The following is a 20,698-nucleotide window of genomic DNA, read 5'->3' as shown; positions in this document are numbered from 1 at the left end:
TTTTTTTTGAATATGTGTATGTGTTCAATAAAATCTCGATCCATTCATTATAAAACTATTATTTCAGTTGATATAACTTATCATGTATTTTTGAAAGCAAAAACCAAATTAGAAATATTTTTTTCAGACGTTGTGTTTAGTGGAAAAAAATTTATTGACGATGTTGATAGTAAAGTCGTTAGGTAGAACAAGATGGATATAAATCCATACCAGAAAATTTTGTTCGTTGCCTTCAAAAAAAATTGCACACCCTTCATAAAAAGTCTAGCTCCACCACTGCTTGTCAATGATAATAATATTTTTGAAATTACATAACCAACATAATAGGGGAACATTACCATGAGTTGAGCTTGATTATCAACAATATATTACAAAAAAAATCAAGAAAATTTCCATGAGTTGATCTTGACTATCAACAGTACATTAAAAAAAATCAGGAGACTTCACCTAATATTACACAAGTTCACTAATTCATCACTTCATCACCCGCAAGGCAACAGACCCAATAAAAAGAGCACACAAAATCATAATTAACGTCTTCACATCTTCTTCACTTTATCTTCCAATATCCTTGATTTGTTTACTTCAAAATTGGTTGAAGCCTTCATTGCATCCAATTTTTCCTTCAAGTTATCTCTTTCAATCTTAATTGCGTCCAACTTCATGTTCATAGTATCAACTTTAATCGTAGCCGCATTCAATTGAGAAATCATACCTTTTGAGCAAAAATCCTTGTGAAGCAGAGGCTCCAAGTTGCAAACGTTGCTGAAGTGCAAGAACTCAATCACCCATTGAGTTTTCTTGTTTGAAAGACAAATTGGGTGGGTTAGTGTTACATATTAGGTCAGGTTAAGTTATTGGGTCGGGGCGGGTTATATTCGAATTTGATTTAGTTTAAATTGAATAGTTCATTTAATCTCAGTCGTACATGTGCCCTCTATTAGTCATAAGGGTATATTTAGCCCAAAAATATAACGGGAGAAGTATATTTAGCCTAAAAATATAATTAGGGGTATATTTAAACTATTTCATATAGTATAGTGGTATATTTGGCCCTTTGCCATTTTTTTTTTGGTTTGGGCAATAAAATATGTGACTGAACCGAGAAAAAGCAAGTTTTGTAAGTGTATCTCACGTTTATCAATAAAACTATATTCAAGAAGAATACAATTTTAAAAGAATAACAATTGACGTTAAAATGAATACTACATCTATCTAAAATGATAAGAATCCCATACATGAATGTTAAAACGTTATTTAGGAAAAAAAGTAATATTTGAGCTATTAATATCAAAAGATAAAATATGGACTACTTTATGGCAAATTTTAGTCCATGTTATATTGAAATAACAAAATTCCTAATATATATATATATATTTGAGCTATTAGATACCAAAAAAACAAAATATTATCAAATTTAGGCTGCATTGTGAATGCAAAATTCCTAATTTTCCTAAAGTGATTTTATCATTTTTATCATTTGTGATGCATTTTGTTTAAAATATATTTTTCCCTTACCATTTATTTTAATGAATTTTTTATTTGTAACAATGACATAAAGAAACTAATATTGCCATAGGAAAATAATGTATCTGAGCCATAGAAAAAAAGAACATTATATATATTAGCCACATATCATGAAAATATATAATACTCTTTTTTATTCTCAGTATTTGAGATTTTATATTATGAATCTTCTTAAATTTCTACCTATCTAGGATTAATTTTGAAGAGAGTAAAAATAAATAAATTAATGTACGATAGATGAAATTGATAAGGTATCATGAAATAAATGTATCACAGGTGATATAAGATAAACAACTCATCCAGATTCAAATAAGAGTTTGGAGTTTAGAAATATCAAATCACGCTTCAAACAAAAATATACGAAGTTTGAGACTATCAACCCATATATCAGAAGTTTGCTAGCACAAGTAATACGGTGCAATTCTTTTCGGACTTTAATTCAATAAATTTGAAAAGGAAATTTGTATGAAATAACAAACTATTAATTCAAATTAAATGCTATAGCCATAGTTTATTTTAATTGTAATTCGCAGCAAACATCTCATTTTTTTGCCATCTGATTCGGTATATAATTATCCATTTTCGGTATACAATTAGCCATTTTATATATTTTGGTATAAAATGTGTTTGTCTTTGTATAAAGCGAGAGAAAAGTATATATACAAATACAAATACATATATTTTCGTCTTATACACTTATAATTATACATATACATATTTTATAATACAAATTACAATGTGTAAATGAATTTATACGAAACTGAACAATTTGTATAAATCTGAATGTTTTTAGCGAATTATACAAATCAAAAGCTCCATAGCAAACAAAAAAATTGTTATGGAGTTCAATTATGCAAACTATAGCTATAACATACAAATATGATTTTTATGATTGTTATATGTGAAAGTTTTGAAATCGTTTCTAAAGCAGCTAAACTTACAAACGTGCTATTCTTAAATGGACTTGCCCCGGACAGAAAATCAATGGTGGGCCGAAATCCATGACTGGACCCGGCCCATTTTGAAACTAGGTCTTCTCTACCCTTCTCTTAAACCCTAATTTACTTTCTTCATATAACCATTTCCTTTAACACCGCCGAGAGAGAGAGAGGAGAGAGAGAGAGACGGCGGTGAAATGGGTCGTGTGATCAGAGCACAACGTAAGGGAGCAGGGTCCGTCTTTAAGTCTCACACGCACCACCGGAAAGGCCCCGCCCGGTTCCGTTCGCTCGACTTCGGCGAGCGTAATGGTTACCTGAAGGGTGTTATAACTGAGGTTATTCATGACCCAGGTAGGGGTGCTCCGTTAGCCCGTATCACTTTCCGTCATCCATTCCGTTACAAGCATCAGAAGGAGCTGTTCGTTGCGGCGGAGGGTATGTACACTGGGCAGTTCGTTTACTGTGGGAAGAAGGCTACGCTCATGGTTGGCAATGTGCTACCACTTAGATCTATCCCTGAAGGAGCTGTTGTTTGCAATGTTGAGCACAAAGTTGGTGACCGTGGTGTTTTTGCAAGGTGCTCTGGTGATTATGCTATTGTTATCAGTCACAACCCCGATAATGGAACCACTAGGTATGCATAATCAGTTTTGTTTCATCCTTTTTGTAGCTTTTTGTTAAGTTTTTGGTAACTGCTGCTCTGTTTTTCTATCAATTTGAACATAGAACTGGTTTTCTTCTTAACTTAATCAGTAGAATCTCTACGTATGCATATCATAGATTCATCTTGATCTGGTACAGCTTGTTTGGTTTGTTGTCACCTATTGTATTGTACTGTGATATTAGATTAAATACAATATTTGTTTCGATTGTTATTAAATTTTATTGTGTTGTATTGTATCATTAAATTCGTATAAAAGAGTCCTCTTTTTAGTTAATGACTCATTTTGTGTTAACAACTGAAAACGAGACATCATAATGCAACATGATTGAAACGATATGTGACAACCATGATCCAAACTAGTTGTTAATGTTGCTTTTTCATTCTTTGGTGACTGTTGTTCTGACTTGCTTTTATAGTATTGGAGCCTGAAAGTCTGCTTTATATTGTTATCGTTAGCTAAGAATGGTTATACAACGAATGTGGGATCATGGAAGGTCATCCAAAATTATCTAAGAGGTATTTATAGTGCTATAATCCGATTATGTGTCGATGTTATGCCTGTATCTGGTGTTTAAAATGTTTTTCTCCTGTGATTTATTAGTTTTATGTGATGATGGAGCTGGTATTTTGGGAAGATGATAGTTTTGATTAGATTTGTTAAGATCAAGCACCTATGTAGATTAGAAGCTTGGCACTGACTTACAAATGTCTGTTCTTGCATTTTCTTTTTTATAAGCATATCTTGAACCCTACTAGAGACACTGAATTTCAGTTTGTTCCCGCACACCGTTGAAGGAAGATTGTATTGTCCCATAGTTGTATCCACTTAAGATTGAAACTTGTCGTTTGAAAGGGGATTTTCTACCAAGTTTTGTCCTTTAGGTTGAACCAGCTTCTGATAGTTTAGTCTCATTAGGTTTATGCTTGTTTGAGACTTGAATATCTATCTTGATGCTTAAATATTTTATTGTCAGTACGCCATTAGCAATATCACGAACCTAATATCTTTTCCGGTGACGAGCTGATTATAGTACATTTGGCTCCCAACTACAGCTGTGCTTATTTTTTGTCTTATCCTCGATGTGTTATTGGGATTATGTTTGAACTTTCCTTTGATGAAGTGTTAATTTGATTCATTTACTTTTGGCAGGATTAAGCTTCCATCAGGATCCAAGAAGATTGTGCCAAGTGGGTGTCGGGCCATGATTGGTCAGGTAGCTGGAGGAGGACGTACCGAGAAGCCAATGCTCAAAGCAGGTAATGCATACCACAAATACCGAGTAAAGAGGAACTGCTGGCCCAAGGTTCGTGGTGTTGCTATGAATCCCGTGGAGCATCCTCATGGTGGTGGTAACCATCAACATATTGGTCATGCTAGTACTGTCCGTCGCGATGCACCACCTGGGCAAAAGGTTGGTCTTATTGCTGCAAGGAGGACTGGTCGTCTTCGTGGTCAAGCCGCTGCCACTGCTGCTAAGGCTGACAAGGCTTAAAAAGTTTACCTTATCACTGTTTTTACGTATTTGTTTCCGGAACAGTCTTTTAAACTATTTGAGTGCTGAAATTATACTAAATTTTGGTGGGATATTTAGTAAGTTTTGTTTGAGAAATCCATATCTGTGGACAAGTTTACCATTTAACATTATGATTCATTTTGATTTTTGCTCCTAACTTTTTCGTTTTCCTTGATCTCATCATATCATTATTCTGTCATGCTTAAGTTAACAGGAAAATTTCTCAACATTTTACGCTCTCAAAGCTATTAAACGATTTTTACACGAATCTATTTGTCCCCTTTTAATTAGCAGAATCTATTTTCAACATCCGCAACTGTGCGTGTGATCAATTCATTTACTCAAAAATTCTCTCTGCAAAACAAAATCAAATGCACCATACATGTTCATGAATTATGACATTAGTAGATGGTAATGAAGGCGGAAAGTGCCAACAAACCATGCGTTCATGAATTTTTTGTTGGCGACAATTATTTAGTAAACAATCCTCTCTTCTAGTTATATTGAAACTTATGAATCTTTTTAAATTAATATTTGAGCAAATTAAACTATTGACTAAAGTTTTGTAAGTGATTATACATAGAGCAACTTACAAAAATAACTATATTTTTAGGGTTAATGAATACCAATAGCTATAAGTAGGGGTGTTCACGGTTTGGTTTGGGTCGGTTATTGGTCAAAACCAAAACCAAACCAACTTAATCGGTTTTAAAATTATCAAAACCAAATCAAACCAAATATAATATACATTTATCGGTTTGGTTGTTTTCGGTTTTGGTTTGATTTGGTTCGGTTATTCGGTTATTAACCATACATAAAAATAAAATAAACAATTCATTCAAAACGTGAAAAAAGTGACAACAATTCATTCAAACAAAAAAATAGTTAGAATGACTGGCATTACAGAACTTTCGATCATTGAATTTACTGAATAAAACTTCAAAAATTCACTATTTTGGCATAGAAGGAAGAGACAATGACATTTTAAGTCCCACAAAGAATTTTCATAGACTATACATGAAACCAATAAGAAAAATGTTCTCACCTTGGACATTTTTTCTTTCATAAGTAAATTATAAAAATAAATTTTTGATGAAACATTTATAAAATCTTTTAAAATTGTTTATGAATATAATATATTATGTATGTATAATAATAAAATTTTATGTATATAACTTGTTGGTTCGGTTCGGTTATTTCTTCGATTTTTTTTCGAACAAAACCATAACCAAACCAAATACTATCGGTTCTTAACAATCTAAAACCAAACCAAATCAAAACCCAAATTAAATTGGTTCATTTAATCGGTTTGGTTTGGTTTTTCAGTTTGGATCGGTTTTTTTCCAAACCATGAACACCCCTAGCTATAAGTATGTTATTTACAATAAATGACTACAATTTATATCACTTTTTTTGCTGTATTTTTTGTATAGTTTTTTTATTTTTTTTTTATTTTATACATTAATACATCTTTAAGTACAACAAACTAAATAAGGAATTGACTCTAAATATAACCCACTATCCTTACATTACGCTCATACAACGAGCAACTTCCCATAATTAACTTTATAACTAAAAATTACTTATTTAAAGACATATCAAGTCATATTCTTTATCAGTTTAACAAAAATTGTGATACATCATACTCAATTTTCTTGTTGTCTCCATATTTCTTATTCTGACGTTGTAAAGGTATTAATAATTATTTTTTTTGTTAATTCAAGTTTTTGTATGTAAGCAAATTGTTGAATTTGTGAATGAAGGTTAAGTATTTTGATTTTGAATAGGTGAACTACATGGCAATAGATACACTAGTTGTTAAAACAAAAAAATAAATACACCAATATAGAATACAATGAATACATTGTTGTTAAACACAAAAATGAATACGTTGGATACAACTATACTTGTATTCCCAAATCAATTTTTTATCTTGGATATAATACTTATCTATCTAGATATAACTGTATTCGCAAATCAACATTTCAACACTGTTGTTAAGCAAAAATATGGATACATTAGACAAACGAGCAAAAAAGATACAATTTGTGGGTATCAAATTGTATAAGTATGGATACATTTAAAATTTTGAAAAGGCCAACAATATAGTATTGATGTATCCAACTATACTTGAATTCCCTAATCAACTTTTTAAATTTGACAGAGTACTTATGTATTCAAATATAATTGTATTCACGCATCAACAGTTCAACTTGTGGTTATATAATAATACAAATGTCTATGTATATAAGTATTCTACTATATACAAAATTGACAATCAAAGAACCCTCAATCTCTTTTTTGTTCATGTTCTTCTTGTACAATTTTTTAACAACTATATACATACGAAATCAAATTTTCTGACAATTTAAATACAAGAGGACAATCCATAATGACAATGACACACAATACATGTGTTGAGAACTTGAGATAGATAAGTAAATGACATTAAACTAAAAAATAAAGCATACAAATCTCAATTTCCTTTTCCTCTTGTTCCTGCACCCACTTGAATCAATATTGTTGACTTTTCTCCCTTTTTCAATATTAGTTTTCACTTCGGAACCTTTTTTTCCTCTTTACTAATTTTGCATGTTCGATTTCTTCGAGCAGATTTAAGGGTATATGGTCATTAACCTTTTTGTTCTTCTTTCGTTCTCCATTGTAGCAATAGAGCCCTGGATTTTTGGCTTGTTGTTGAGTAATACACAAATCAAAAGAAGGTAGTTCATCCAACAATTTGTCAAAGTAAATGTATACCTCTAGTAACCCTCCTTGGAGTATCAATTTCAGCCATTGAAAAGGATAAACAAATTCTTGAATCAAAACCCTATGAAAATAGAAGAAAGTGTAGATGTGTAGATATATAATGCTCATTAAAACGAGATAAATATACAATTAGAAGATACCTGATGGATACAAAATCACAAAAATTGCTCCTGCAGTGATGTAAAGGATCTTGAATTTGAATGAATTTGGGGGGGGGGGGGGAATCAGAAAATATGTGATGTATGAATATTGATGAAAGAGAAAAATTTGATGATGGTAAACATGAGAAAAGATCACAAATGTGCCTGCCATAATTAATTAGGCATTCAATAATTACTTTTCTATTTAATATTTATTTATTATATTAAATATATAATTTTTATTTATTTATTTGTATATAACTAACTTTGCTATTTATAGTCTAATTATATCCATATAACATGAAAAAAAATAAAACGTAGCTATTTTTCTTGAATATATATGAATGTTTACCATATTGTGAAGTTTTTCCTTATACATATATTAGATAACAATTTAATGGTTTGCCTATAAGATTAAGCAATATATGAACAAACATTAAACTCCAATCTAAAATTGTCCAAGGACTAATTTTTAAAAGATTATATTTGCATAAATGATACCTAAAAAAGAGCCCATGCAATCAGCGCCTTATTATGGGCTACCATTTAGCCCATTGGACTGTTACTAGTAAGCCGACTTCACATTTTAAGAAGCAAAATCAACGAACAAAACTCCTTCTCTTCTAGAAATCTCTGTAAAATCCCAGGGTCTAAGAAATTTAGCCCCTTATGGCCTTGAGAGCGGCGACGGCAACGGCAACGGCAACGGCAACGGCTGTGGCGCCGCGAGGTTTACGTGCTCTATTATCTACCTTTTCCTCAAGCTTTCCGTTCAATACGCCTTCGAAGCAAGTTGAGAAGCCGCCACCAGCTGAACCATCCACCAATCTCTTCGTTTCTGGTATATTCCCGTTTCATTCATTTTCCTCAAAATTTACTCATTTCTGCTCACTTTTTTCTAATTTTTAGTTGTATTGCAGATTTTATGACTATGTTTTGTGACTCAGTCTTTTTTTTTTTTTTAATTTTTTTTTATATATAGCTAACCATTGGTTTTAATTGATAGAATGAAAATGCAATTTTGTTTGCATTTCGGTGCTTGCGTATATGTGATCTCGATTTTCAATAGGTCATACTTACTTCAATGTTACCAGTTTCACTGAATTTTGGTTTAACAAATATAAAAATCATATTAGCACTCTAAAGCTACAGTTTTGCTATTTGTAGACATCTCGTTTGCATAAAAGCACAACGATTGTATATGTATATCGGTTAGATTATTGTATATATATAACTACTATATAGATGTATCAATGATTTTATATCTACATAAAATTTGAATTTGTATACAATTGAATCGAAATAAAACATTTGTATATAGCGAGAAAGAGAGAAAGATAAAAGAGAACTGGTAGGGGAAGATCTTTATTTATATAAATATAAGTGTATAAGTAAAAAATATATGTATTAAATACAATTTTCTCTCGCTTTATACAAACACAATTTATATATTTGTGTTTGTATAAAGTGAGAGGCGAGGAAAAGCAGTGAGAGATTTCTGGGGAGAGAGGCGAATTGCAAAGTGTTTGCTACGGATTAGAATTAAATGAAATTGTGGTTATAACATTTAATTTGAATTAATAGTTTGTTATTTTATATAATTTTTAAAAAAAATATGTCATAGTTACTTCACCACCTTCAATGGGAATAATCCTTTCTAAACAAGCAGAGATTGTGGCATAATATGTTATGGATGCGTATGTTAAAATAATATGTTAAAATTTGTGTATCCTTAATTACGGATGTTCCAATACTTTACGGATGAATCATAAGAACGATAATATCTTTTTAGAAAATGTAAACTAATTGACACATTTTACTCTTTCCATAGGAAAGGAATCGAGTAGGAAAAAAGCTATGATCTTTTGCTATTAATATATAGTATGTATATTTCTCCATCATGTAGGTGATTAATGAAATTAGTTTAGGTGAAAAGCAAGAATCTGTCTAGATTCTCTAAAATATAATCCATTGAATCAACGATTTGGTTTGATTCATTTTTTTTGGAATTGCATAGCCTTAATTAGCTCTTTTGAGAAGTTTGTAGCTCAACATCTTGAACCCGATTTATCTCTGTCAATGATTTTTCCTATTGTTAGTTGTTAAAGATAAGAAGTAAATAGTTCTTAGTTAACTATTAGAATTCTTGGATAAGTTGTGTCAAATTGGTTGAATGTTTGCGATGGATATTTGCATCAACTGAAGCTTTCAGGCTCCGTGATTTTACAGTGAGAAACTTTTTATTTTTGGGAATAATTATGTCTTCTATCACATATTGTGTTGTTAGTATCGTTAAAACATTTGTATGCTAGTTGCCTGTAATTTCTGTTCAGTACAATGTAATGGAAGTTGATTGGGTATGTTTAATGTCACTGGAATCCTGAAATGATTCCTATGTTTGTCTTATTTCCAGGTCTTAGCAAACGTACTACCTCAGAAGGGCTTCGAGAAGCCTTTGTAAAACATGGCGAAGTGGTCCATGGTACGTTTTACTTATCCTCATGCACACAAATTATCATAAGAATACATTTTAAAGGAAGCATAATGATTGTATTGTTTTTTGTCTTTGCAGCCAGAGTTGTGACTGATCGAGTATCTGGTTATTCTAAAGGTTTTGGGTTTGTTAGATATGCGACATTGGAAGATGCTGAAGCTGGTATAAAGGGCATGGATGGCCAGGTGAGTTGTGACATAGAGGGAAATTTTCTTCAACTGTAGTTATTGATTGCCCATCTATAAAATTCTTGTTAATGATTAATAATATATTTAGTCACTAGAGAGAAAATAACGTTTACAGTAATGAATTGAGTAGTATATTTAATAACTCTTACAAAATGATAACAATATGATGGGATGGGCTGAAATGGGTTTTGAACTTCTCAAAGTTGTCTTCCTTTTTATAGGAAAATACTCTTTTATCTTATAATGTAGAAAATGTGGTAAGCTTGAATATACTACAGGGAAACACGGTAACATTGAATTGCAAGGGAATATTGAAATGATAGGGAAAGTTACATGCGGCCTCTAATTTATTAGTAACTTTAGATCAAGAATCCTACAAATTATAACTTAGTAGCATATCTTTCAATCTTTTTTTATTAAGCGTAAGTCAGTTTCTTAGATCGTATCATTTACATTACAGTAATTGTTATAAGTAAACATGTAATGTTTTATGTTAAATCTATGACTATATTTATCAAACCAAGATTGCAAGGTTGGATTTGACTTGCTCGGTAAAAAATTATGTCCTCATATTTCATGAGGTAGGGACTAGGGGTAAGGTCTGCGTGCACTCTATCCTCTGTGTATGTATAGATAGCTTCATGAACTTCCTTTCCTTATCCCAGGGATGGAACTGTAACCTTATCTTGTCTATGATGAAGGTCTTAACTTGCTTCAGGAAAGGGGAGAGATAGTAACTCCTAGTTCTCATAGGTGCCGTGGGGCTCAAGCCTGAATTTTGTAAAACAGTGCATCATAATAACTGAATTCTGTGGAAAAACCTAATAAGAGCCTGTTTGGATTGTCTTTTCAGTTTTGACTTATAAGTCAATTCTAACTTATGGCTTTTGACTTATTTTTGTCATGTTAGCTTAACACTAAGTGCTTATTAGCACTTTCTTAACTTATCCAAACACTACAAAGTTGCTTAAAAGTTATTTTAATTTAAAAGAACTTGTGTTAAGCCAATCCAAACAGGTTCTTTAAGTCTCATTAGCTTGATCAATTGGCAAACATAGTATTTTCATGAGATTCAAAAAAATGCTCTCGTGTGTCTAGGGGATCAAACAATATAATATGTACATACACAAAAAAGAGTTTTTTTCACTTGCACACAGAGTACAATTTTTCAACAGGGGAATTCAATTGAACCCCCTCGATATATGTGGCTCTGGAGTGGTTTTGTGGTCTACTTTCCTGTTTTTCAATTGATCATTTGATTTCCAAGGTTCCTATTTTTCAATTGATCATTTGATTTCCAAGGTTCCTGTTTTTCAATTGATCATTTGATTCTCAAGGTGCCAATAGATGGTCATTGTGCTATGCTATAGTGCTCTTGAAAGATACTTAGTTCTTGAAGGATTAAAGTTAACTCATTTCTCATGTTTGTCTGTTTTCCCATCTGTTTTGTAGTTTCTTGATGGATGGGTTATCTTTGCCGAGTACGCAAGACCAAGACCACCACCTCCCTCAATGCAAAACAATAATACAACACCTGGATATGGCAATTACAATTCATCATCATATGGCAGTCAGTGAGATGTAAACTATGATCAGTTCATCGCGATAGGAGAGATTTTTGGATCATGACACTTCATTGGTGTATACTAAACTTTCTCTCATTTAAGGAAGTAAAATTTCTGTCATAGATAAAACTTGGATATGATAATATGTTTGAAGCTTAATCTTTTATGAAAAAGACTTGGTACTTTTCATAGCATTTGTGTTTCAGTACTCATTTTGTTAAAGCACAAAAAATCTTTCCATTTTTGTGTTCATTTGGGCAGAATTGAAGTTATTAAGTGTGAAGAAGATTGATTTTGACATTATGACATATAGATTGAGATTTACATGTGCTTTTGCCTCGAGTTCCAATTGGCATCCAAACCATAAATATCTAGTAAGAAGCAGGACATGCAAGTTATTAAATAAATGTTGTCTCTTTCAAAGATTTGTATGGTTCTATAGGAGAAATTAATGTTGTTTTCTTGTTACTTGATACTAGATCTTTCTTCATATTTATTCATTGTTTTTGACACCAGGAGTGGACTTCTGTTTAATCCTAGTTACTCCATCCGTTTCAATTTGCTTATTTGATTTTGATTTGACACAAAGTTTAATAAAATAAATTAGTCCTTAGAACTTTATAGTTTAAACTAGAGTTATGTTGAACCTTGTTATCTTAAATATGTCATATAAAAAATTGAAATTAAAGAATAGTTAAAAAATGAAAGTTATTTTTTTGGAGCGAATTAAAAAAAGTGTAAAATAAGACTGATGGAGTACTAGTATTGATCACATGTGGCTAAAGATGATGCATTTTTGTTAGAATGTATGTAGTAGGATGTTGCCTTCATTCACAAGTAAACTTGATGTTTGCCATTGAGAGTAACTAATCGTTTCTGATTTCTCATTTAATGAAAAACAAGTGGTTTGCTCCATTTAACCCATGTGGCACTCACTATGGTGTGTCATTGTAATTGATAGGTATGGGTCTTCAATAAATTACTTACTAAATTTGGTTGGTTACTCGCTGCCTGTTTCAATTTATTTGATATCGTTTGAATAGATACGAAATTGAAAAAGAATTTTTATAAAAATATATGCTCCAAAACAAGGTGGATTATATTTATTTATGTGACATTAGTGTTATTGCCTGCATCTGGGGGAATTTTGTCCACGTTATATATACTTTGTTGGCTTGTATCCAATCAGTTAATCAATTAGTTTATTTGATGGCTTCTAGAAGTGTTGAATGTGTCATTATACCGTTCTTTGATAAAATTCAATCATGTTTTATTTTGAATGTATGGACATTAACATAGATATCCACTTACCAATGTTGTGATGTCCTGTAATGCACAAATTCAAATTAATTTGTGAATTATAGTTTTCTTTCTTATTTGATGTTTGTGTATTTCAATTATGAATCATAATTTTTTTCAATATGTTTCAATAAAAAAGTCATTACAAATAATTTAATTTTAAACCATTTGTTTTATGTATAATAAAACAATTTTTCATCACACAAATATTAATAATCCATTATAGACCACGAATAAGTTCTCTTTGCTGAGCTTATCGTTAAATAGTAAGATGTTTATTAGGTAGAACCTCCAATTCCTGATCGAGAAAGGAGAAAAAGTCTTATGAAACGAACAAGCGCTAAGAAAAGAGAATTGACCTCAAACTTATCCTACTCATTTTTTTTTCTGTTCTTGACCCTAAACACCAATCAAGTTTTAGTTTTTGAGTTTTTTTTTTTAATAAATTTTATGTCCAGTCAAATACCGTCACGAAATTAATAAGGAGTAAAGAAGGATAGAGGTGGAAGTTGAGAAAAAAACAAGAATGGGATGGGGAGACCAAAGACAACAACCACCAACTACTTTTGGGTCCCTCTATTATAACTCCAAGATTTAATAGTTGGCCTTTAAATACAAAGCTTAATACAAAATTCCTAATTCTCTTGTTACCCAAAAAAATAAACATGAAGTTCCTTTTGGAACTAATGGCTTGCTGTGGTTGTTCTTCTCGTTTGCCCCCACTTGAAGACAACGGGCCTCTCGTTCCTGGCCCGGCCCAGCCCACTAACCGTAAGAACAGGAGACGAAGGAGAGGTAGAGGTGGACCAACGAGTTTGGTTGGTTCAGTACCTAATAATTGGAGGCCCTCACTTTCGGCCATTTCAGAAGACAACGCTCTGCCACCTAGAAATGTGAAGAGAAAAGTCATAACTACTTCCCCACCCGCCACTAAACCCCGTCGTCGTAGTTGCGAGGAAACTAGGTATGAAAATTTTATTTAAAAGTTTAAATCGTTAGAAATAATATATTAAATTTTATCTTCAACAAGTGAAACATGTTTATGATGATGACAATAGATGATTGCGAATTTTGAACTAAGAACCTCTATAAGTTATGATAATTTTAGAGCAAATTAAACCCGTTTATTCATTCTTCTTTTTTTATATCAATAAAATCATTCAATTTTGTGTTATATATTTTAGAAAATTACTATTACCTAAAAATGTAAACTAAGATTAGCCGGAAATCCTTATTAGCATTTCAAATCCTAATTTATATTCCTCGCTATAAATATAGAGTTTAACCAAAAGTTATTGAGGTTATTTTGACTCGTAGTACCTAATATTGTAGCGATCTCCCCGCAGGGAGTTTGAAGAAAAACAAATTATTGCAGTAATTCTAAAACTTAAAATTTAAGTAAATGTTATTGAGTTTAAGGAATTTTTAGTAAGCTATTATTATGCAAGAGAGTATAATTAGTTGATACTACAACAAATTTGTTGTGCTTTTTCAAGTTGTTTTTTATATCTCCCGTATATATATTTTGAATCTCCTTAACGATAATTCTGGTTTCACCACTCACGGTTTCATTTTTATCTTACTAATACTTTTGCAGGAGAATTCCAGTTTCAGCCTTGGCGCCAGCTTTCTCCCCAACTCCTTTTTTATTTTAATTCCTCTGTAACCTTTTTTTTGGGGGTGGGGAGTGGGTGGGGGGGCGGTGGTTGTACGTAGTTATGATGAACATGTATCATGTATGCGCGCATATTGTACTGTAAATGTTCTATATTATTATCTCTTTTTATCTTGTTAATTACCACTTGTGAACTTTCCCTTTTTTTGCTGAATTGCGATGCGAGTAAAAACTATTTGCAAATACTCTCTCGATGTTTGCCTAGTTTTGACCTGACACGAAAATTAAAAAACTAAAAAGATATTTAAATCTTATGATCTTAAACTAAAGATAAAAGATTAAAATTAATTTCGACTTGTTAGTCCTTTGACTTGGTGTGTTGACAAATTGGTCCTTCTTATAGGATAGTACTCGAATTACAGACTATTTCGAATCTTGCATCAAAGTCATGTCCCAATGCCCACTTGGGATTTGAGTAAGAAAAGAGCTCGTAACCACATTATTAAATTCGTCTAATTGTATCAAACTTTGAGATTGACGAAGACTGTGCTCCATCCTCAAACACAACATCATGTCACATTACACACATCCAACTTTGACTTCCAAACACATAAAAAATCCAATAAACTCAGATGATCAAAATCTACTTGTGGAAATCAAACTCTTTACTTTAATTAAAAGAATTTTAAACGATTCCTCCTATCTAGATGTTTATATGGTAATTGCCTCGCCAAAAGATTGTTGGACCTCCCTAATACAAAAATATTAAATCAGTATGATATAGAAAAACTATGAAAAAAGAGAAGTAATACAAAAATAATTAATTTCAAGCATTCTATAAAACTTACAGTTATAAAACTTACAGTTATAAAAAATAAATGTACTTCCGTTAATATGTTATGAACCAGCCTTGGCCTAGGCTGATACCTATATATATGGATGTCACACAACTAATGATTGGACCTAGAAGAAGCAACAAACCTGGAAGGCCTTTGCAATGACTGATTTGGGACCCATGCCTAATTAACAACTAGCTAAAAGGATGATGGATGAGAAGCAGCGGTTTATGCAAATCATTGAGAAAAAAAATGTCTAGTACTCTCGCCCCCTTTCTATGAGATCTGCTTCTCATCTCCTTTCTTCTATCTATGGTCTTCAATTTCCCTTTTAGTTCCTAATTAAACTCCTTTGTAATTTCAATTACGAGTTAGTGAAATATATCTATCGATTGTTTGAGTCTCAATGCGTTGGTAGAATTATTGGGTTTGTTACGTACTCCCTCTGTCTCAATTTATGTGACTTACTTTCCTTTTTAGTCAGCCCAAAAAAGAATGACACATTTCTATATTAAGTACTCCCTCCGTCCCATTTTATGTGGCAACATTTGACCGGGCACGGAGTTTAAGAAATAAATGAAGACTTTGAAATGTTTACCAAATTGCCTTTTAAAAAGTAGACTCACTTTTCTCTCTCCTCATAAATGTATTTGAGTATTATTTTAAGATTAAGTGGGACCAACAAGGGTAAAAGAGAAATTGTACCTTTAAATACTTATCATATAAGGAAAGTGACATTCTTTTTGGGACTGACCAAAAAGGAAATGTTGCCACATAAAATGGGACGGAGGGAGTAACAATTTAACTGTAAAATGTCTATTTTATCCTTAATGAAATGATTTACAGCCACACAAATTTCCATCAATCATTTTGGACCACAAATTTTAAAAGTCTTCATTTCTTTCTTAAACTCCATGTCGAGTCAAACTACCTCACACAAAATGAGACGGAGGAAGTAATATATATATATTGATTTTTATTGTAGAAAAAACGTGATTCTCTAGGAAGATAGAAATGAGATACGCAAGAAGAGGTAGGGTATATAGAAAGAGAAAGGTGAAGGAGAGAGAGGGTGTATATTGAAAGAGAAAGGTGAAGCAGTGAAATGGAACAATATATAGTACAACTTGCATGGAATCCACGCCAATTACCCAATGTCCTGTTCATCTTCTCTTGTTGGCCGACTTACGAATACGGTTGTTCATGATTATGGTTAAAAAATCAAATCAAATCGTAATTCAAATCAAATTGATTTAAAAAAATGACATTTGGTGTGGTTTGATTAGGTTTGGTTTTAAATTTTGAAAACTGATACTATTTGATTTTACTGAAAAACCAAAAATTAATCGAATCGAACCGAACCGAACCGAATCGAGAAATTATATATATAAATTTTATAATTATTTAAATATTATTCACAAGTAAAGTATAAGTATTTTGTTAAATTTTAATCAACTTAAGTCTTTAACTTTATCATTTTTTAAGCTCAATAATTAAATTTTAGCCCAACTATTAAAATCCTTAGTCTAAATCCATCAAAATTCATTACTTTAGTCTTTACCTATCCTACCTCACATAGATAATCACACTTTCTCTAAATTGAATCACTTTGTTCGTGTAATAATAACTCTAATATTGTTTAATTGAATCCACAATAGCTTTTGGATGAATTTTTCATGTACTAGGTGTCTATGTCTAACGAAATGCGTATGCCCTCAATAAATTTATTACTTTCAAACCGAAAAAACTAAAAAGACTGAAATTTTTCGATGGATTTTTCATGTACTAGGTGTCTATGTCTATCGAGATGCGTATGCCCTCAACAAATTTATTACTTTCAAACCGGAAAAACTAAAGAAGACTGAACCAAACCAATGGTTATTTTTTTCGTTTGGTTTGATTTGATTTTAGAAATTTAAAAACCGACGAAATTGGTTTGATTTTAATTTTAACCAATAACTGATCCAAACCGAACCATGGACTCCCACTTACAAATAATAGAATATGCTTAGTCGATTATTTGAAATTTTATCTAATTGGTACGCGTTTAATTTTATATTTTGTAATTCTTCACACTAGAGTACTCTAAATAATTAACATATTTTACGAAATCTGTGACTAAATAATTCGTACCAGTCATATTTTTTTTATAATCCATAGCAATACGTCGTTGTATATAATTAATTAAAAAAAAGAAAAAGCTGCTCCCTCCCTTTCTTATTAGTTGTCACAATTTTCATTTTGAGAGTCAAACGATATGAACTTTGACTAACAGTTTGAGATGTATTATATTCTTTCATCATATTAATATGAAAAAAAATAACAATACTTTTCATATAGTTTTTTAATATCTAAATTTCTATTTTAATATATCGAATTAAAGTTATCTAATTTAACTTTGAAAATAATTAAATTAACTTTTGATAGCCAACATTACAACTAAAAAGAAACTAAGGGAATAATACTTAAGTGCTATATTAAATTTCTACCCTGTATTTTTGCAGTGACATGAGTTCCTCATTTCGTTTGAAAAGTCTACAAAAAGAGGTGTTTATGGTAAAATGTACACACATCTCATATTTGCAAGCTACATAGCTTTTTAAATAATACAACAAGTTTTTGTATATCTTTAGTAAGTAAAATAATAAATGTCATCTGCGTTATCTTCAAACAACCGATTAGACGGAGGCGACCTCAGGTCGCCTCTCGTCTGTCCCGAGACGAACCTGAAAAAAATAACGATGGATGAGATGTTGGAGAAGTACTGTGGGGAGTTCGGGTTGTGGCAGCTGAGACATCTCGTGTTAACCAGCTTGGCTTGGTTGCTAGAGGGGATTCATTCTATGGTCATGATCTTCGCGGATCGTGAACCAGCGTGGCACTATTTGACGAGCCACGCTGGTACAACAAGCCGGTGTTCTTCAGAGCCCGGCTCGTGGGAATGGACAGGTGGAACGGGAAGTTCTACGATGTCTGAATTCGGATTAATATGCGGAGAAAAGTATAAGGTTGGGCTTGTTCAATCTATATTTTTTGCTGGCTGCATGGTCGGTACGTCCTCCGTTCTCATTTTATGTGACATCATTTAATTTGCGTTTAAAAAAATGAAGAAAAAATTACTATTGTATATATGTCCCAAGATTGAAGTACTGCAACTTTCCTTCCGTTGTAATTTGTTTTGACTTGAAAAAATAAAGGCTTTTGAATCTTGTGGTTTTGAATTAAAATTTTGTCAAATGTATCAAAATGTATTTTAAATTTTCAATCTTTAGATGTCAGGTAGAAAGTCGGAATCAAAAAGTCGCTAAAATGGGGAAAGAATCATTTTCTTAAAATGAACTAAAAAGGAGAGCAGACCAAACAAATTGAAATTGAAGTAGTAAATTTTTTTTTTCTAATATAGTATATTTATGTAAATTGGTAAATTGGTTCTTGTACTATGAAATGTATACGTGCCCAAAATTGGTTCTTGTACTATGAAATGTATGCATGCCCAAAACATGTGTATTACACACAGAATTGTCACTTTCAATACAATCAACTATGAAATATTGAGAGAAAATTGTGTGTTGAGAAAACAAAAATGGTAAGTAGAGTAATACATTTAAAATTGATTTTCAGGTGCCGGAGTTACTGGACATTTATCAGATTCGAAATTTGGAAGGAAAGGCACCCTGGCAATAATTTGCATTTTGAATGCCATTTTTGGTATTCTAACTGCATTCTCTTCTAACTACTGGACCTACGCCTTGTTCCGATTTCTCTCCGGTTTCAGCACTGGCGGAATCGGCCTTTGTGCTTCCATTCTCTCTACTGAACCTGTTGGCCAATCCTGGCGTGGCGTAGCTGGAATGTCTACTTTCTACTTTTTCTCTACTGGAGTAGCCGTTTTATCCGCCATTGCTTATTTCATCCAATCCTGGCGCTCTCTCTACATTGCTTCTTCAATCACATCAGTTGTATATGTTATATTCGTATTACCTTTCCTCCACGAGTCACCTAGATGGTGCCTCGTTAGAGGAAAAGTAGACGAAGCAATGAAAATTATGCAGAAAATCGCTGTTTCTAATGGCAAACAAAGCATTCCTAATGGTGTCGTACTTGCACTAGATAGTGAAGATATTCCTAATTCACAATTTGATGCGAAAGAAGCGTTAAACGGATCGATTTTAGATGTACTAAGATCTCCTATTACACGGATTCGGTTTTTCTTAGCTGTGTCTACTGACTTCTTTTGTTCCATTGTGTATTACGGGTTGAGTTTGAACGCGGTCAATCTGGGAACTAATTTATACCTAAACGTTGCTCTTAACGCGATATCTGAAATGCCTGCCTATTTATTAACATCGTTAGTATTGAACAGGTTTGGTCGAAAGGGGTTATACATAGGGACAACGTGGTTCAGCGGAGTATTCTGCTTAATCGGAAGCTTGTTGAATAATGCTGACGTGACATGGAGAGTGATTCGGATGGTTTGTGGATTACTAGGGATATTTGGAATCGCTGGTACTTTCAATTTATCGCTTGTGTATTTCATGGAGTTGTTTCCAACTGAGGTGAGAAATGTAGCATTGGGAGGTGCTACGCAAGCTGTGCATTTGGGGGCGATTTTGGCACCGTTTGTGGTGGTTTTAGGGGGGAATGTGCCGTTTGCTTTGTTTGGGGCATGTGGTATTATTGGAGGATTTTTGGTAATGTATTTACCAGAGACGTTAAACAAGCCATTTTATGATACAATGGATGGATTGCGAGAAGGTGAAGCAAAATCTGGGGTGGTAGCTTAAATGGTTCCATGTCTCTTTGCTTGCATAGGTTTGGATTAGATGAATAAAATCAGCTTTTAAGCATTTGTACAAGTGTTTGGAGCTGAACTTTTAAGAAAATAAATAGTTTTTTTAAGTGTTTGGTTTTAAATGTTTGAACGAAAATAAGCTCTTCATGAGTTTGGTGAAAAACAGTTGAGTGTTATTTATTTTCTGTTCAATAAGATTTTATTGATTTCTATATAAGTTAATTTATGTTTCAAAGACACTGCTACTCTCACCTTGTGTTGTTCTATATAAATGTCATAAATCTACCCAACCCACATTTTACGGATTCCCTAAATTATATTGCTAGCAAATGGTTCCTCTATTTTAAATTGTTT

General features: G+C 32.2%; 4 protein-coding genes across 4 annotated transcripts; all 4 read left to right on the top strand.

Annotated features, from left to right (window-relative positions):
• Positions 1–2,608: 2,608 nt before the first annotated feature.
• On the top strand, positions 2,609–4,795 carry LOC102579483 (60S ribosomal protein L8-like). Its single transcript, XM_006360048.2, has 2 exons — positions 2,609–3,102; positions 4,283–4,795. Exons 1-2 carry the CDS (start codon positions 2,663–2,665, stop codon positions 4,623–4,625), a joined length of 783 nt encoding a protein of 260 aa, XP_006360110.1. The 5' UTR covers positions 2,609–2,662; the 3' UTR covers positions 4,626–4,795.
• Positions 4,796–8,146: 3,351 nt separating this feature from the next.
• Positions 8,147–12,054, top strand: LOC102579159 (glycine-rich RNA-binding protein 3, mitochondrial). Its single transcript, XM_006360047.2, has 4 exons — positions 8,147–8,396; positions 9,969–10,037; positions 10,128–10,234; positions 11,690–12,054. The coding sequence occupies exons 1-4, from the start codon at positions 8,225–8,227 to the stop codon at positions 11,813–11,815; spliced, it is 474 nt and encodes a 157-aa protein (XP_006360109.1). The 5' UTR covers positions 8,147–8,224; the 3' UTR covers positions 11,816–12,054.
• Positions 12,055–13,730: 1,676 nt separating this feature from the next.
• Positions 13,731–14,896, top strand: LOC102578827 (uncharacterized). The gene is made up of 2 exons (XM_006360046.2): positions 13,731–14,065; positions 14,699–14,896. Exons 1-2 carry the CDS (start codon positions 13,767–13,769, stop codon positions 14,754–14,756), a joined length of 357 nt encoding a protein of 118 aa, XP_006360108.1. The 5' UTR covers positions 13,731–13,766; the 3' UTR covers positions 14,757–14,896.
• A 3,291-nt stretch (positions 14,897–18,187) lies between these two features.
• Positions 18,188–20,429, top strand: LOC102591616 (organic cation/carnitine transporter 4-like). The gene is made up of 2 exons (XM_015314686.1): positions 18,188–18,603; positions 19,174–20,429. The coding sequence occupies exons 1-2, from the start codon at positions 18,201–18,203 to the stop codon at positions 20,334–20,336; spliced, it is 1,566 nt and encodes a 521-aa protein (XP_015170172.1). The 5' UTR covers positions 18,188–18,200; the 3' UTR covers positions 20,337–20,429.
• Positions 20,430–20,698: the final 269 nt, after the last annotated feature.

The sequence above is a fragment of the Solanum tuberosum genome, unplaced genomic scaffold (assembly GCF_000226075.1).
Source record: "Solanum tuberosum cultivar DM 1-3 516 R44 unplaced genomic scaffold, SolTub_3.0 scf00302, whole genome shotgun sequence".
Classification (NCBI taxonomy): Eukaryota; Viridiplantae; Streptophyta; class Magnoliopsida; order Solanales; family Solanaceae; genus Solanum; species Solanum tuberosum.
Note: the sequence above shows the minus strand (reverse complement) of the source record. Positions and strands in the feature narration are given on the sequence as shown.

What these genes read in the sequence shown, in the direction of transcription:
- LOC102579483 (XM_006360048.2), top strand. Translation starts at nt 2,663, where the DNA reads ATGGGTCGTGTGATCAGAGCACAACGTAAGGGAGCAGGGTCCGTCTTT. An exon ending in CCCGATAATGGAACCACTAG is followed by an intron (nt 3,103 to 4,282) that starts GTATGCATAATC and finishes TACTTTTGGCAG; the next exon opens with GATTAAGCTTCCATCAGGAT.
- LOC102579159 (XM_006360047.2), top strand. Translation starts at nt 8,225, where the DNA reads ATGGCCTTGAGAGCGGCGACGGCAACGGCAACGGCAACGGCAACGGCT. An exon ending in ACATGGCGAAGTGGTCCATG is followed by an intron (nt 10,038 to 10,127) that starts GTACGTTTTACT and finishes TTGTCTTTGCAG; the next exon opens with CCAGAGTTGTGACTGATCGA. An exon ending in TAAAGGGCATGGATGGCCAG is followed by an intron (nt 10,235 to 11,689) that starts GTGAGTTGTGAC and finishes TCTGTTTTGTAG; the next exon opens with TTTCTTGATGGATGGGTTAT.
- LOC102578827 (XM_006360046.2), top strand. Translation starts at nt 13,767, where the DNA reads ATGAAGTTCCTTTTGGAACTAATGGCTTGCTGTGGTTGTTCTTCTCGT. An exon ending in CGTAGTTGCGAGGAAACTAG is followed by an intron (nt 14,066 to 14,698) that starts GTATGAAAATTT and finishes ATACTTTTGCAG; the next exon opens with GAGAATTCCAGTTTCAGCCT.
- LOC102591616 (XM_015314686.1), top strand. Translation starts at nt 18,201, where the DNA reads ATGTCATCTGCGTTATCTTCAAACAACCGATTAGACGGAGGCGACCTC. An exon ending in TTTTGCTGGCTGCATGGTCG is followed by an intron (nt 18,604 to 19,173) that starts GTACGTCCTCCG and finishes ATTGATTTTCAG; the next exon opens with GTGCCGGAGTTACTGGACAT.